The 16342-nt window shown below is 39.8% G+C and overlaps 2 protein-coding genes across 2 annotated transcripts in view; one reads left to right on the top strand and one right to left on the bottom strand.

Moving 5' to 3' along the window:
• The window catches only part of phka1a (phosphorylase kinase, alpha 1a (muscle)), a 28961-nt gene extending 21588 nt beyond the window's left edge, over nucleotides 1-7373 (bottom strand). Inside the window, exons 1-6 of the mRNA XM_079579992.1 lie at nucleotides 7111-7373; nucleotides 3827-3985; nucleotides 2866-2913; nucleotides 2619-2787; nucleotides 1300-1382; nucleotides 1147-1227 (exon numbers count right to left, since the gene is read on the bottom strand). Of these exons, the coding sequence (XP_079436118.1) occupies nucleotides 1147-1227; nucleotides 1300-1382; nucleotides 2619-2787; nucleotides 2866-2913; nucleotides 3827-3985; nucleotides 7111-7188 (618 nt within the window). The 5' untranslated portion in view covers nucleotides 7189-7373. The remainder of the gene's footprint in view (nucleotides 1-1146; nucleotides 1228-1299; nucleotides 1383-2618; nucleotides 2788-2865; nucleotides 2914-3826; nucleotides 3986-7110) is intronic.
• A 612-nt stretch (nucleotides 7374-7985) lies between these two features.
• Nucleotides 7986-16342, top strand: part of hdac8 (histone deacetylase 8) — a 46786-nt gene continuing 38429 nt past the window's right edge. Inside the window, exons 1-9 of the mRNA XM_079579955.1 lie at nucleotides 7986-8173; nucleotides 8266-8318; nucleotides 8851-8981; nucleotides 9776-9917; nucleotides 11075-11187; nucleotides 11249-11326; nucleotides 12466-12574; nucleotides 12646-12818; nucleotides 15084-15178. Of these exons, the coding sequence (XP_079436081.1) occupies nucleotides 8060-8173; nucleotides 8266-8318; nucleotides 8851-8981; nucleotides 9776-9917; nucleotides 11075-11187; nucleotides 11249-11326; nucleotides 12466-12574; nucleotides 12646-12818; nucleotides 15084-15178 (1008 nt within the window). The 5' untranslated portion in view covers nucleotides 7986-8059. The remainder of the gene's footprint in view (nucleotides 8174-8265; nucleotides 8319-8850; nucleotides 8982-9775; nucleotides 9918-11074; nucleotides 11188-11248; nucleotides 11327-12465; nucleotides 12575-12645; nucleotides 12819-15083; nucleotides 15179-16342) is intronic.

The following is a 16342-nucleotide window of genomic DNA, read 5'->3' on the forward strand; positions in this document are numbered from 1 at the left end:
ACTAAAGTATCTCTCAACAAGAGCAATCCCACAAAAGGGAAAAAAACAAATGAAACAGAGGCTACAGAGAAGTTACTGTGCCGTGAGCATGTGCACAAAACATTTTATTTAAAGAACTAAGTAACTTGTTTGCCTTAATAAATCCTTTCCGTAGTCCCTCTGGGGGTAATACAAGTGTTAATGGGATGATTGGGGGTCATTCATCTCCCCCTGGCCAGAAAAATTGCAACTTTCCTGCCTCCGGGTCGGAGGCCCCAATACACACTAATGGAATCATGAAGAAGAAGCTAAGAGGCTAACAGGCATAGCTAGCTACGGGCTAGCACCACTTAAGCAGTATTTACAGCCAAGTTTGAGTGAAAAAAATTCTACAACACCTGCAGTGACGCTTATGGCCTCTAGGGGCATGAGTTACCTAGTTCTGCTTTAACTAAAATAATGTATTTTCCCACAAATGAATGTTGAATATACCTCAATATAAACCTATAAAGCTGAAATCATGACCAAAACATGTCAATTTTACAGATTCAGATGTTTCCAACCCACTGAAAATGGTTCCTCGACCACCTTCTGTCTCCTGACCCACCAGTTGAGAACCACTGCTTTAGAGACATTACTTCCTGTTTTAGCTGCAGTACGTTTATGCCATGTCTGTGTGTGTGTGTGTGTGTGTGTGTGTGTGTGTGTGTGTGTGTGTGTGTGTGTGTGTGTGTGTGTGTGTGTGTGTGTGTGTGTGTGTGTGTGTGTGTGTGTGTGTGTGTGTGGGTGGTGAACCCCGTGTTATTTCAGAGGCAGAGCTCATTCCTGGAAGATCACAGTGAACACGATCCCCCTCTCACCTTCACACGCTGCCGTCCGGAGCAGAGACACTTGTGTAAGATTATCAAACAACAATCTCACCCGTTATTTCCATATCATATCCGACCGAATCAATGGTTTTACTATAAAATCAAATCCAAATCTGCTGCTCACACAGAGTCTAGTCCCGCTGGAGGGCACGTAAAGGTCAGTCTAAAGGCCAACATTTTCATAGAAACCTAACGCCTGTTGTAGCGCCCTGAGGGAAAACCCACGCACACAGTAGTTCCAATAGTTCCAATAACTTAATTCAACCCGGAGGCGTCTTATTGAGGCTGATTTACGAACCTTGGCCATGCCGATGGAGCTGGCATTAAGCTCAGTCATGCCCTGGTTGGTTTTGTCGCCTCGCTCCCACATCCCGTAATCCTGAAGGGGAACAAGAGTAAACTGAATGAAACGGGTTGGATTTTTGATATTGGATAAAGAAAATGCACTTACAGCAACTTTGTAGGCCGCCTCGATGTAGAACATGAGATTCTGCACCACGTCCACTTCGTCCTGAGTGTAAACTATGTGAAGACCTGGAGCACACATAATATTAGCCAATTACGTGGGTTTGAGTTCTGCAAATTTAGAAATAGGATTGCCAGTGTAGTCCGTGTAGAAAAGGCCGTGTGTGTCAGCATTGTGGTGAAGGCTGCCAGGTAACAGTGGCCAAACATCCTCCAAAAAGTATCTAAAAGTACTTTTTCCAATGTGTTTCCCTAGTTCACAGAGTCAAATTAAAGCCTCTACACATAGAATACAGTACGGCCAAAACGAGCTTAAAGAGCTGTGCAATTTCGGGGGATTACCACAGAACTGGCAACCCTGCCCAGCATCAACGGGCCACTGCTCAGGGTGTACACAGTAAATGAAAACCCCATATCTCCGAGAACACTTGGAAATGTATAAATTTGTGTAAATAAATAGGAGGTTTTGTATATTTAGAAATGACAGATGTTTCAAACTGTATTGTCAGAATCTTTCAGGAGAGATTGAGCATGGGCATGTGGAATTATTACCATTTAAATGTTTGTAAAAGTTAAGTATTATCTCAGCAAATCCCTGTAGTGTCTACGGCCAGGAACCGTTACAGGGATATTTCAGGATTTTTGACATAGGGCCTCATTTCCTAGTTATCCAGAGTGTTGTTGATTTCTGGAGATACTGTATATATTTCTTAATTCATGCAGTCCTTATATTTGAAGAGTTTAGTGGTGCTAGGCTAGTGCTAGGCTAGTGCATGTCTATGGTAACTCGTTGTCTGCATTTAAAACCTCTTCAAAATCACGGGGTCGTCCTCCAAACGTTGCCATATCTGATTTGTAGAAAGCTCCTCTGTGAATTGCACCGCAGGTAAACAAACTACTGTAGATCCGGTAACCGAGCAGATCACTCCGCCGCTATGTAGCTTACAACCAGGAAGCTGATGCTGCTCAAATATAAGTTCTTTTAAATGTAAAATGGTTATATTTCAAGAATTATTAAGTCAACACAGACATTTATATGGGTAGTCTGGTGTTATAAGGGATTTGTCTCAGGTGCACTGTGCTTGGGTCAGACTGTTTTTAATGCAGGCTACTAGTTACCATAGACATGCACTAGCCCAGCACCATAAAATATCTCCAGAAATCAGCAACACTCTGGATAACTAGAAAATGAATCCTGAAATATCCCTTTAAACCAGAACGGTATCTTAATAAAGGTTTAGGTAATACTGGTATTGAAAAAAATAACAGCATTAAAGTAACGGTACTGAAGCTGGAGTCACTCACCAGAGGCCGTCATCTCAGCGAGGAACAGCAGGAACAGGGACGTGGCGTCGACCTGCAGGTGGCCCCACTCGTCGTCTCCCACCACCGCCGCGCACGTCTTCGTGTTGTATTTGGCGTGGAGCGAGTCCGAGGTGCTTCTGCTGTATTTGAACTTCTCCACTTTGTCCACCTGCAGAGACACATCGTTTTAATTGTCATAACTTGTTTATTATTGTTTATTTGTGATGTAAATCCAAGCGACACATACCTGCCTCATGATGCACTGGAGGATGCCTCGCATGAGTTTGACCACACTCTGCACAAACAAACACAATAAATCTCATTTTTCATATTCATTATAGAGATGAACAATTCAATCTTCAATTTTCCTCACAAATAAAGCAGTCACGATTAGAAGTACAATTGATTTCTTAGATTCAGTTCACAGAGCAGATGTGGTGGAGAAGACTGACACATGAACTGAATATATTAAGAACCCACAGAGAAATGTACACGAACTAAAAAGTAATTACGGCCACTCTATAGAGGTGGAATATATCGTCTAAGATAATATTTTAAGTTACTACTTGGAAGATCTGCAAATGTACAGTGTCTCCAAAGTTAAGAACAGTGGAAAAATTTGGGTAAAATGTGGAAAAAAATGGGGGAAAATATAGGGAAAAAAAAAAATGGGAGAAAAAAAATATTAGGGAAAAATTGGGAAAATTTGGGGGAAATTGGAAAAACAATTGGGGGAAGAATAGACAGAAAAATGTAAAAAAAAAAAAAATAAAAAAATATGGGGACATTTTGAAAATAATTGCAAAAATAATCATTAAAAAAAAAACTGGGTTGAAAATAAAAAAATAAAAAAAATAAAAAACATGGGAAAAGGGTTTTTCTGCCCTTCTGTAGTTTATTCAAGACAAATATCTTGTTGAGTGACCGATCAATCTAAATTAAATGTGAACCAGTACATTTCTGCATAATCGGATGGTTTGCAAAAAAATATCGCTTCATCATGATCAAGAAAGTCCTCAAAAATACCGAGACATTCATTTTTGTCAGTAATGTCCAGCTCTACAATCGAGCTGTGTTTCTGTTTAAGCTTTGCCATTATAGACAAAAGTGCCCCCATCTTGGAAGTGTGGAACATAAGCTGCTATGTTAAACACCTGATTAACAACATGTTCCTTGAGTTATAGTTAGAGTGTGGCGTTCATCCGCACCTGCTCCAGTTCATAAGCCTTGGCCTTGTCTTCGTCTCGGTCTGCGTTCTTCCTGTAGGCCAGACTCAGCCCCCACACGGACACGATGCTGTAGACATTGTCTCGGACCCAGGAGTGGGGCTGCTCCGGGCTGCCCGGGAAGAGCCCGGTCACCGGGTCCTGACCGGGGGCAGATCAGATTAGAAACATTTTATTGGTCTCAAAATAGAGAACCGCATACAGCAGCTCTTAAGACGACTCAGTGGGCTGTAAAAAGTCAGGAAATGTGCAATCGAGATAAATCAAAACAAATAATAAACTGCCAGCTGCCGATCAATCATCACAATCTGAAATCCATCAACAACAAACAAAAAAACGGAAGAGAGACAGATATTTGCAGAATGAATTAGTTTGTATCTATAATGAAGCTGTGCTCTCTATAATGTAAACCTGATGAAAGAGTTTCATATTCACCGTTCAAAATGATGATTATTTAGCTTAAAGGGGCTGGATGAAAGTTGGCCATTTTATGCTCACTACTGCCACTTCAGGCCATACGTGTAACTGCACCTTCTTTATTAAGCTCTTGCATGACGGCACTTCAGACCCGCAGTAACTCATTTTTGAGTGACAGTGCAGGATTTTAGAGGCAGTTGTGGTGAACAGGTCTTTTTAAACTCCCTATAGTCCCTTTAATGAGAAAAGAGCTTTAAAAAAAACGTTAAAAAAACAACAACAAAAAAACAATTCTAAAGCAAATATGAAAGTAAAACTGAGCCTGAATCGAAATCATAAAAGGTACTTCATCTATCCTGATTCGTGCGCCATCACTTTTTTACAGTCACAGACAAATAACGGGAATTAATACAACCACAAGGTAATGCACAGCATGCAGTGACATCTTAAAGCATAAAAATAGCTATACCATCTATATCACTAAGTATTTTGCCTAAAATGCTAACGAATGATGAGCAACTGTGATGATCTTACAGGACTAACACACAGTAAAGCAATATAAAACGTTTTTTGACCATTGAAAGACAACATGTAAATGTTTGAAACTTGTGTGTTTGGAACAAAAAGGGACTTTGGTTTATGTCATATCAAACTTTTAGAGATACGTAGATATTGATCCCCTTTCACTGCGCTGACTGTCCTGTGTTACCATGGAGATCAGCTCATATCAGGCAGTGTCATAAGTCAACTTGAATTTTATTGATACTTGCAAATTTTATCAGTCAAATACTTCTCATGGCACATACAAGGTCTGCTTTCTTTGTGTCCTTTCATGGTTTAGAACTAAACCTTTTGCATGTAATGATTTCCAGGCTCTGAATGACCAGGACACGGAGTCCCCAAAGTCACATCAGGAAGATTTATGCTGTAACCTGCAGAGTCAGCCTCGGTCACTGCAGCATGACTCTCTCTCTCCATCTCTCCCTCAGGGCTTGTGCATCATGTCACTAATCTGGATAAGGGCTGAACAACTGGCATTTTGGACCAGTCGGACGGTCGGCTAATCCACATTTTTTATTACCAGATGACCTAATAGAGTTTATCTAGTATTTTTGACTGTCACATTTCAGAAACCACTGCTCCACAATATGCAAAGCCGGTAGCTCTGTAATGTGGACCACATAGCACATGCTCTACGTTTGACATCTTCTCCTGCAATGTCTGACTCCACGTCTTCACCAAGAGGCACAGATGCAATTGGCTCAGGACATTTTGTTGCGTAGAAGCCAACATGGTGGCTTTGTAAACATCAACATCATGCAAAACCAACGCCTATAAACAGGGCCAGATTTAAGTCAAATGGGCCCCGGGGATTACGTTTTTTCAGGGCCCCCCATATACTGTATGTCTGTCGGATTTCTCTCTCTCTCTCTACAATGAAAAGATAAATGAATGATTTTTTTTTATTTGAACATGCAGAAGTAACTTCTTAAACATAGTAGTAGTAAAAGAAAAAAAAAGACAAATTTGTGAAGAAAACCCCCCCAAAAAAACAGCTAAACATAATGACCCCAATTTGAGCTCCTGGCGGAAGAACCCTTGCTACTGCCAGACTGGTGGGGCGACATATTTAAAAGGAGGGTCTGGGGGTCCTTCCACAGAGATTTTTTTATTTTAATGGTGCAATTTTGTGCTCTCTCATGCATTTTAACAGACCAATAATAGGTACATATTTTTGTGTGTCAACTCAATGACAATGGCTCAGACCTTGTTTAGACCACCTGGTTAAGTCCTGGTTTAGTCTGATTAAGCCTTACGTGTGAGGGAGTCTGCAAAAAGAGAGGGAACTCTCTCCTTTTCTCCTTATGCCCAGGGGCCCTTTAACCTGCTGCGCCCCTGGGCTTAGCCCCTGTAAGCCCCTGCATAAATCCGGCCTTTCGTATAAAGATGGATATTTAGAACAAACTTAGCAAATGACAGGATGGGGCAAAGCAGGGACTCCCAGGCACTTCCTCCAACTTCACTGGTTGAAAAAAAATCACCATTATAATATTGGATACTACTTTCTACTCAGTGTTGAACTTGTAAGTATTATTTCAATTGTCTCTGTGCATAACTTCAAATCTTAACGCCTCTTAAGAAGTGACTTCCTGTTTTGATCCAGGACACCAAAATAAAAGCACCATCTTATTATTATTAGTTCAGCACTTCATTAGTTCAACTTTATTTCTGCCTAACTATTAATGGAAAAAACACTTAAAATGTGTGTATTTCACTATATTTTCGTATTGTTGCAAGTACCTGCTGAACTAATCAATGCGATGAGCTGTGTTCTTTTATTTTGGCGTGCTGGATCGAAACAGGAAGTCACTTCTTGGGCAGTGTTATTATGATTTTAAGTTATGTACAGAGTCAATTAGCTGCTTCTCATTTTTCTTAAAAAGTGTGTGCAGTAAGTGTCAGTGACCTTTTTCACTGAGATGATTTGAATTATTGTAAACTATCACTTGGAAGCAAAAAAAGGAAAAAGTTGTCAGGCATAGAAGTAAAATATGCACTTTTGCATATTTCTATAATCACAATAACAGCTGATTCAAAGTAAAAACATGTATATATTTAAGCACTTGAACCCACTTCTGTCATAAATCCTGCCCCTTTGCAGCTTCACTACTACCTTAAATTTACTACTACACGGTGACTGGTTGCAGGGCATGGAGTGTGGGCTAAACTTGCGCAAGCCTCTTTTTACAACACTTTAAGCAACTCGTGTGACATTCAGATCGACTGCAAACCCAGCCAAACCTCTCTGCTATTACAAAACCTCGAAAGATCACCCGACTGCTCCTCACCTGGTGCTGCAGAATAGTTTGCTGCACGATGCGAGCATAGTTGTCCAATTTCACGCCCGAGTTACTTCTACTTCTCATGGTTCCAGGTGTTGTCAGTCCAGTACGAGCTCAAGTTCAGACTCCTGAGTTCATTTCTGAGGTTGTTTTGGGGGGTGTAAAAAAGCCAGGAAGCGGGTTTAATCCAAGGCCAAGGGCAGCTGTCCACCACCTCGCTGTCAGAAAGCAGCAACAGCGGCGTGTGTGTTTCTGGGGGTAACATGAAACGAGAGTCCCGTGGGTGAACCCTTTCAAAATAAAGTCAAACATATTCGTCAAATGTGGCATGATTGCGTTTATTAACAAGGAAATAACATACAGCTCATGTGAGGTTTGATTGTTTTGTTAAGAAAGTTTTGTAGGTTCCTGGTTGGCTTTGTTTTGTAGGCTACCGGAAATAGAAGCTAGCAAACGAAGCTAGCTTTGAGATTCAGACGTTTTCGTAAATTAAATTCACGGCGGACAAATATGCCTTATAAATGTACGCACGGTTGGTTACTATTAAACTGCGTCTCTTCATACTTTACAGTCAATTTCCAAGCTTATATTTACAGAATAAAAGACAGCGCAAAGTAAATTACATCCAAAAGACTTCATATCCCAGCATGCCTTTCGCGACTTTCTTGACTCACTTCGTAACGTATCCGTGCGGAATATATATTAAAATAGAATTCTGACATTATATCGTAATTATAGTTGGTATAAAATACAATTGCATCTTTACAGACCCAATAAAAGTACATATTATTTTTTGTAACAATTCTTTAGAACAATTTCATGGTAGGAACCTTACGATAATATCCATAGACATGAGGGGACTGTTATAGGTGTGACACACAACCACAACCGAGACTGCTCACTTTTCCGCTGTTGTTTTAAAAATCCTGCCTTTTATCATTTTTAATCGCTGTAAATGAGTTGCAGAGGAGACAGCGAAGATGACAATAACAGTAAACGGAAAGTCTGTTACGTTTACAGTCCGGAATACATTGAAACGTGCGACAGTTTGTCCAAAGTGCCAAACCGGGTAAGTCAAATGATGAGGTTTTTGGGCACCTCAGCCTCTTCTTCACAAAAACTAAGATTGTAACCACGACTGTTCAACTATTTTTGTTGAAGGCGAGTATGGTCCACTCCCTGATAGAGGCATACGGTCTGCTTGAGCATATGAGGTCAGTTTTTGTGGTTATAAACTTATATTGCATTGAACTTTGTTTTGAAGTGTGTTTCCTTACAATTCCTTACAGTGCTACTTACTTCTTTCTTTGCTTATTATTTATGCGTATGTCGTGGATGAGATACTATATTAGATTATTCCCGTTTATCGATTATGTTTCCATTTAGCAGTGAAATTATAGCTATAGAGGAAATTCCACAGTTACCATGGAGATCCGCCATCTTTGCAGCTGTTAGCATATATTTCCATTGACTAACATTAGGTAAAAAACTGTATAAAAAGTGGAGAAAAAAGCCATGGAACAACTCCGTTAGCTGCTGAGTTACTGCTGGTAAATACATCTATCTCACGGTGGTGTCCAAGTGTTTTAATGTGAACAATAACTTTTAAAATCTCCATTAGTTTACAATTGCTGCTAATCCCATAATGCTTAGCGATATGACATCACATTCCCGATTCCTGCATGTGTGTGTGAACTATTTTAAATAATGTATAATCTGTAAAAACCTATGTGACTAATCTTGCAGCGTTGTAAAGCCTCGACTGGCAACTATCGAAGAAATGGCGAAGTTTCACAGTGATTCGTACCTGGAGCATCTTCACAAAATCAGCCAAGATGGAGACAATGACGACCCTCAGTCTACAGACTTTGGACTAGGTGAAAAAAAATATGTTTTTCTTTTTATTATGAACCGGACCAGAGGGATTGTGTTTATTCATTTTGGGCATGTATCGATTGTTAACCTTTTACCACCCGCCTTAACCGAGTTCATTTTCTCCTGTTCAGTCTTACCCAAATCCATAAGGTCGCTTTCAGTCACTTTTTGTTTTTCTCAATTTTTGTTGCTATTTTAACACTTTTTTCAAGAAGCTTTTAGTTTTGGGTAAAGCCAAACTGGAAAAAATATGCTTGGTTCAGGTGGGGGTTGAGAGGAGTGAATATTTGACCTATTCAATTCAGGTTTAAAACAGCAGAGGGCGGTGTTTGACCATAACGCTGGATGACCATGAGCAAAATCCTGTCAGATATAAATAAGTCAAAATCATCAATACACCTAAACCGGACACACGTTTGCAAAGTTATCAGTTCTTTGCTGCCTTTCCCAAATTAATTCATGAAAAGAAATGAGAAACTATGCATTCTTAACAAACAGTGCATTAACATGGTCTGTACTAGTTTTATTTAATAGATGCATAAAAATGATTTCCCACTTGGGTTTGTTTCCCTGCCCATTTGTTCCATCTCTCCTCTCTCTGTCAAATCTCCGCTCACTGTCACTTCCACCTTTTGTGTCTCTCCTCTTCTCGGTGGCCCATCCTTCCTCTCTGTTGTGAAAACACATCACCTCCACCCTTCCAGGAATTTATTTTTTTTGCCACCAATGCCATTAAATCTATTTCCACCCAGTTCACCTCAGCTCACCCGCTTTTATGACGCTTTTGTTTTCCCAGGGTACGACTGTCCCATTGTGGAGGGTATTTTCGACTACGCTGCCGCTGTGGGAGGCGCCTCCATCACCGCTGCTCAGTCTCTGTTGGACCAAAAGTGTGAAGTCGCCATTAACTGGGCTGGGGGCTGGCACCATGCGAAGAAGTAAGTCACAGGAAGAGAATAAAGTCACTCAAGGCTGCACTTCTTTTTTCAATACCAGTACTTTAACGATACTTGGTTTTCGATACCGATACCTGAACGATACTTCAATTCCTATGCTAAAATATTTGTCATATAGAACCAGAAAACTGATTAATAATGTTCATTTGTTCCTTTTCCTTCCATTTCATTTGTTTGAGGTGAAACAACAACTAAATCTTTAACTACAATAGGGCGGAGAAAACACTTTTCTTATTTTTTCCCCCCTATTTTAACTAATTTTCCATATTTTTTTCCAAATTTAAAAAATAATAATAATTTTTTTCCCCCCAAATTTACTCTAATTTTTCCACTTGTATTTTTACTTTTTTTTTCATTCCCCCCAATTTTTCCATTTAAAAAAAAAAGAAACAATATCTATTTTTAACCAATTTTCCAAATTTTTTCCTAAAATTTCCCCAGTTTTTTGCACTTTTTACCCCATTTTCCTGGAGTCTTACATTTTTCCCCACATTTTTCTCAAAATTTTCAAAACAGAAACAAAAATAATATTTTTTACCCAAATTTACCCACATTTTTCCAATTGTATTTTTCCAATTTTTTTCATTACCCCCAATTTTTCACAATTTCCCCCCCAATTTCCCTAATTAAAAAAAAAAAAAGATCTAAATTTTGCCCCAAGTTGACCACTTATTTATTTATTTTTATTGTTTTTATTTTAAATTTTGATGACCAACAGCATCAAAGCTTGTATGTAAATATTTTATATTTCTTTTCGGTACCTGCTTTGGATACTTTTATTTTTTCGCTACCAGTTGAACCTAAACCTTTTTTTCAATACCAGACTGGTGTCCTTTAACAGGACCCAGATCTAACTGCACTTAGTTTGTAACTGGGATTTTATTTGTTTTATGTGTGGATTTTGTAAGACGTGTTCAGGTTTTATCCACTGAGGCTTTTGTTCTTTGAGTTTATTGCTTAAGACGGGGGAAAAGATGCAGAACTTTGAGGAATTGCTGTATGTTGTTGATTAAAAATATGAATCATCATTTTGATATTTGGGAGTTTGTATTTCCCCTGTTATGTGCAATGATCTTGAAATAACTGGAAACCTTTGGGCTCAGTGTTTTCAAATGTTCCCGTCATTGTCTTTGCTCCAGGGATGAGGCGTCGGGATTCTGTTACGTGAACGACGCCGTGCTGGGAATCCTCAAACTCAGAGAGAAATTCGAGCGAGTGCTTTACGTGGACGTCGACCTCCATCACGGAGACGGTACAAACTCTGTTGTTTCTTATATAATGTTGTGTTTATTCTAATGTAATATTTCTTACAGGTGTTGAAGACGCCTTTAGCTTCACCTCCAAAGTCATGACGGTTTCACTTCACAAGTTTTCTCCAGGATTCTTCCCAGGTGGATTTGAATTCTCTTTTTTTTATTTTTTTATTGTAGGTAAACGCATCATTAACCTGAACCGGGCACATTTTCTACAGTTTGGCTTTACCCAAATCTAAAAAAATAATAATTTAATAATAATCAAAATACGTTTATTAAGTGGTGACCTCCAAAAACTCTTTAATAACACTCTTAATATTTCTGAAACTCAACAGAAAGTTACTGAACATACTTATTTATCAGGCCCATTAGCCAAAAATGCCGCACCTACTGCTATAAAAGTAATATTTACCAAAATCGGTACTTCCGGGTTAGCGGAGATAAATGCTAACGGCGCAGCAGCTACGCTAACCCCGGAAGTAACGACTACAGTAAATATTACTTTTTAGCAGTAGGTGCGGCATTTTTGGCTAATGAGTTTGAGAAATAAGTAGGTTCAGTAACTCTCTGTTGAGTTTCAGAATTATTGATGGTTGTTTTTAAGAGTTTTTTATGTTTTTTTTCCCCCGTCTGCGAGGACCCGGAAGCGGAAGTCGTGACATCACACTTAACAAACGTACAGTGTCGAAAACGAGGACGAAAACGAAACAAAAACGTGCTGGAACAAAAACAAAATGTGTGACAACGAATGTAACAAATGTGACAAGAAGTGCACGAAAACAAAAAGCAATGGACGAAAAGCGAATAAAAAGCAACAAAAAAAGCCACAAAAACATGCCGTAAAAGCAACAAAAACTTGACAAAAACATAATGAAAACATGACAAAAAAGCAACCAAAAATACAATGAATAAGCAACAAAAATTGACCAAAACATGCCAAGACATAGTGACAAAAAGGAGATGAAAACTCAACAAAAGCGCTTGAAAAAAGTGGAAAAAAAGTTAAGATCACTGTGTCACTGTTGTAGGCCTTAGCTTTCAAACGAGGCATTGCACTGTTCCTCTCCAGAATTGGGTAAAGCCGAACTGGAGAAAATGCACTCGGTTCAGGCGGGGGGTAAGAGGTTTGTTAGCTCTTTGAACCCCTCAGCTATTTGTCACTTCCTTCTGATGTGAATATGTAAAATCGAAGCCCAGACTTTGTGTTTCGAACTGTCCAGGAGCAGCTTTACCTCCAAGAATGCCATCTTGATAAGACTAAGGTTTTGTCTGAACAGGAACGGGCGACGTGTGCGACACCGGGCTGGGTAAAGGCCGCTGGTACGCCGTGAACGTCCCGATGGAGGACGGCATTCAGGACGACCGATACTACCAGATCTTTACCAGGTGAAGCGTGTTTTCCTCAGGCCTCTGTTGTTTTTCTGTTTCATCCTGACCTGACTGTGTCTTTTCTCCAGTGTGATGCAGGAGGTGCGGTCCAGCTTCAACCCGGAGGCGGTGGTGATGCAGCTGGGGGCAGACACGATGGCGGGCGACCCCATGTGCTCCTTCAACATGACCCCGGTGGGAGTGTCCAAGTGTCTGCGCCACGTCCTGCAGTGGGAGATGCCCACGCTGCTGCTCGGAGGAGGTAGAACCCTTTCGTTATGTTTCTCACGTGATCTGCAATTTAAAGTGATAGTCTGTAAGTTTGCAAAGTGGGGAGAGATAGAGTGACATTCGAAAGTAAACAATCAAATCCCTCCCCTCTTCAACCATAAAGCCCTTCTTAGTTTGCAAAATGAAGAGAGCAGGAACAGCAAAAGCAAGCAAACAATCAAGCCCCTCCCCCTCCCTCCTGATTGGACCTGACAGGCTGGTTCACAGGAAAAGCTCGTCTCATTGGTCAACACGGGAGGATACTACACTCTGATTACTTGCAGAGATCTGGGAAGGAGGGACTTTACAAGAAATAATGTATATTTATATATTATTATTTACTTAACATCAAAATGCAAGACCAGGTGGTAGATTTTGAACATTTGGTAAAATTTGTAAAACATGTAGACTTCCAGACTATCACTTTAAGGCATTTCTTGTAGCGTTTTAGATGTATTTTTGTAGCTTTTCAGGCAGGTTTTTTGTGGCTTTTCTGTTGCTTTTTCATCGTTTTTTCCCATTGCTTTTTTGCCACATTTTTGTCACTTTTTGCTGCGTTTTTGTCACAGTTTTGTCACTCTTTTCTTCATTTTCGTCACTATTTTGATGCTTTTTCAGCTTTCAGATTTTGGTTAAACCAAACTATAGTTTAGTTGGGGCTTAAAGGGTTAAGTAGAACCTACAGACACTAGAGCAGACTGTAGATATGCAAAGGATTAAAGGCTCTACCTGATTTTTTTTTTCTAGTAATGGAATAAAATTAGTTTTCTCATCCTTTAGTGTATTTCAAACTCAGACATTTGTGGGAAAAAACACTGTGCATATCATAATAAAGCATATCAGGTATAGAGGTCGCAAATGTTTGAAGCAGAAGACGCAGCAACAGTTAGCGGCTAACAATTTAGCATTATGATAGAGATTTACAAAAAGGTGAACTGACAAACATGTGAACGACCTGCTCTGATGCAGCTGAAATCCTTGTGAAATGCCCGTTTGTTTATTAATCCAACATCTACAGGAGCTGTCAGGTCTTTTTCCTCCTTTTTTTTCCTCACAAAGCAAAGCAGCACCGGAGGAGAGGCTGAGGCGTTCAAGGGTTGCTGGAAAAAAAAGTTCTGCTCTGTATACTTAGTTCTAAATGGAATTATTATATTCTAAATGTCCAAAAAGAAGAGAGACTTTCGTGAAAGTTGCAGTTTAGCAAATAAATGGGGGCAGAGCAGTGTTCCTTCTCCACCTACTAATGAAAACATTTTAAAAAGACATCGCTTAAGGCAGCTTTAAGTGAGCATTTAGCCCGGGCTAACTGAAGCCGACTACTGGGTTTTTGGAGCCAGTTTCAACGTTAAGAATATGACAAATATAAAAATGGGGAAAAAAAGGAAAAAATAGGACAATGTTATGTGTGTTAAAGGAACAGGCCACCGTTTTTCCATACTGAGATATGTTCTTACCTGAGCTTAGACGAGTTGATGCGTACCTGTCTTGGTCTTCATGCGTGCCCGTGGAAGAGCTTGGTTGCTTCTAGCATCACCCCATTTGGAGCTATAGGAATATACTGGGAGGGGCCAAATGCTAACAACATCTTTGGTCTTTTTGTGTGACTGAGGGCACACAGTTCTTTCATGCTGTCATATGTTCTAACCTGAGCTCAGACGAGTTGATACGTACCTGTCTGGTCTTTGTGCGTGCCCATGGAAGAGCGTGGTAGCTTCCAACTTCACCCCCGTTTGGAGCTATAGGAATACATTGGGAGAAGCCAAATTCTAACTTTCTTTGGTCGTTGTGCGTGACTAAGCGCACACACAAAGACCAGACAGGTACACATCAACTCATCTAAGCTCAGGTAAGAACATATCCCAGTATGGAAAAATGGTGGCCTGTTCCTTTAAGACAAACACATAGAGGTAAACATGACAAGCCTGTGTTCAGTAATTACTTAATGAGAAGCAAAAAGTTTCAACATCCGGAGCCTGTCTCCACTTCCTATTAGGCTTCAGCAGCGAATAGCGATGCTACGTCCATGTTTTTCACAGTCTGTGCTACTGTCATCACATTGTTCAGTCTTGTGCTTAAAATAATTAGGTTTTTTATTTCTATTATTATTTCTAGTTGTTTTTAGTCTGATAAAATCAAAAGATTAGATTAAATTTATGTCAGCAAAAGTTTTTCTGTATTTTTTCCTCTTATTCTCCTGCAGGATCTCGCCTTCAGACAATACTTCCCCTTGTCCTAATGTGTTTCTTCCCGTCCCCAGGTGGTTATAATTTGGCGAACACGGCGCGGTGCTGGACCTTCCTCACCGCCGCGGTTTTGGGAAAGACCCTGTCGTCCGAGATCCCAGACCACGAGGTAAGAAACCCTTGCATTTACATATTCCCACTGAACACAATGGCTCCCATTCATTGTGCCGCGCCCGGGCCGCGAACACTCCCTCCCTGTGTTCCCCGTCTGCTGACTCACCGGGGCTAATCAAAAATGGCCGCCCACGTCTGCGATAAAGAGCTCCTTCTGCAGGTGAATCCAGTGTTCGCAGCAGAGAAAGGCGGCAGTGTTGACAGCCGTGCTCTGTTTCCAAACCAACACAAGCCTCGCGCTGTTTCGGACCCGCTTTGGCAACGACATAGAAAACCTTTCACCAAGTTACAGAATTAAGGGGAGACACTGCAGGTGAATAGGGAAGAAAGAATAAATTAGAAACAATATCAACTTCTGATGTAGATTACTGATATACAGTAAATATGAGGAAAAAAATGTATTGCAAGTTTTCTGTCATTGTTTGTTTTCATATGAAAATTGCCAAAATTTATGATATTTTCAGTGAAAGAATCTAAAGAATGGATAGATCCAGTTTTAAAGTTTTTTGTTGTTGATATATTATTTGCAAACATTTTTCAGAGGAGATTTTGAGTAAGATATTTGTAAGCGGGAAAAACATCTGTAAAAATTCAAATTTCGGCTTTTTTTTTATTTTTTTAGTTCAAACCTCAATAAATCTGGCTGGGAGTTGGATATTAAAACATCCCGCTGAAAAAACCTTAAAAATATTGAAGTGGAAAGTTTGGAGTCTGTAGCAGTGAAGCACCGATCCACTTTTTTGAGCTCCCGATACAATATTTTCACACTTCATCTGGCCGATACCGATCCGATACAGTCTTTTAGTATTATTTTATTTTGATATAATATATATCATTATGTATTATAGCCCGTGGATATTACAGTAGTTTCACAAGGTGTTGGCTTTAGGAATTTTAAATTAAAAAGTTTTTCAGAAGCTGGTGTTAGCAGCAGGTTAACGATAGTAAGCAAATACATTTATATCCTCCTGTGTGATGTGGATGTTGTTCTGTTATGACTGATTGTACAGTTTCTGTGATTTTATTTTGGCAGCATCTGAATTCTGTTTTGAAATGTGTCTTGTAAGCCCATGAGGGAACTTTCTTGCAAGACACAATAATAAGAATAAATCAAATCAAATAAATCAAATCAAATCAGTATCCTAGCTTAGCGATAGCA

The sequence above is a fragment of the Gobius niger genome (assembly GCF_951799975.1).
Source record: "Gobius niger genome assembly, chromosome: 21".
In the NCBI taxonomy this organism is placed as follows: domain Eukaryota; kingdom Metazoa; phylum Chordata; class Actinopteri; order Gobiiformes; family Gobiidae; genus Gobius; species Gobius niger.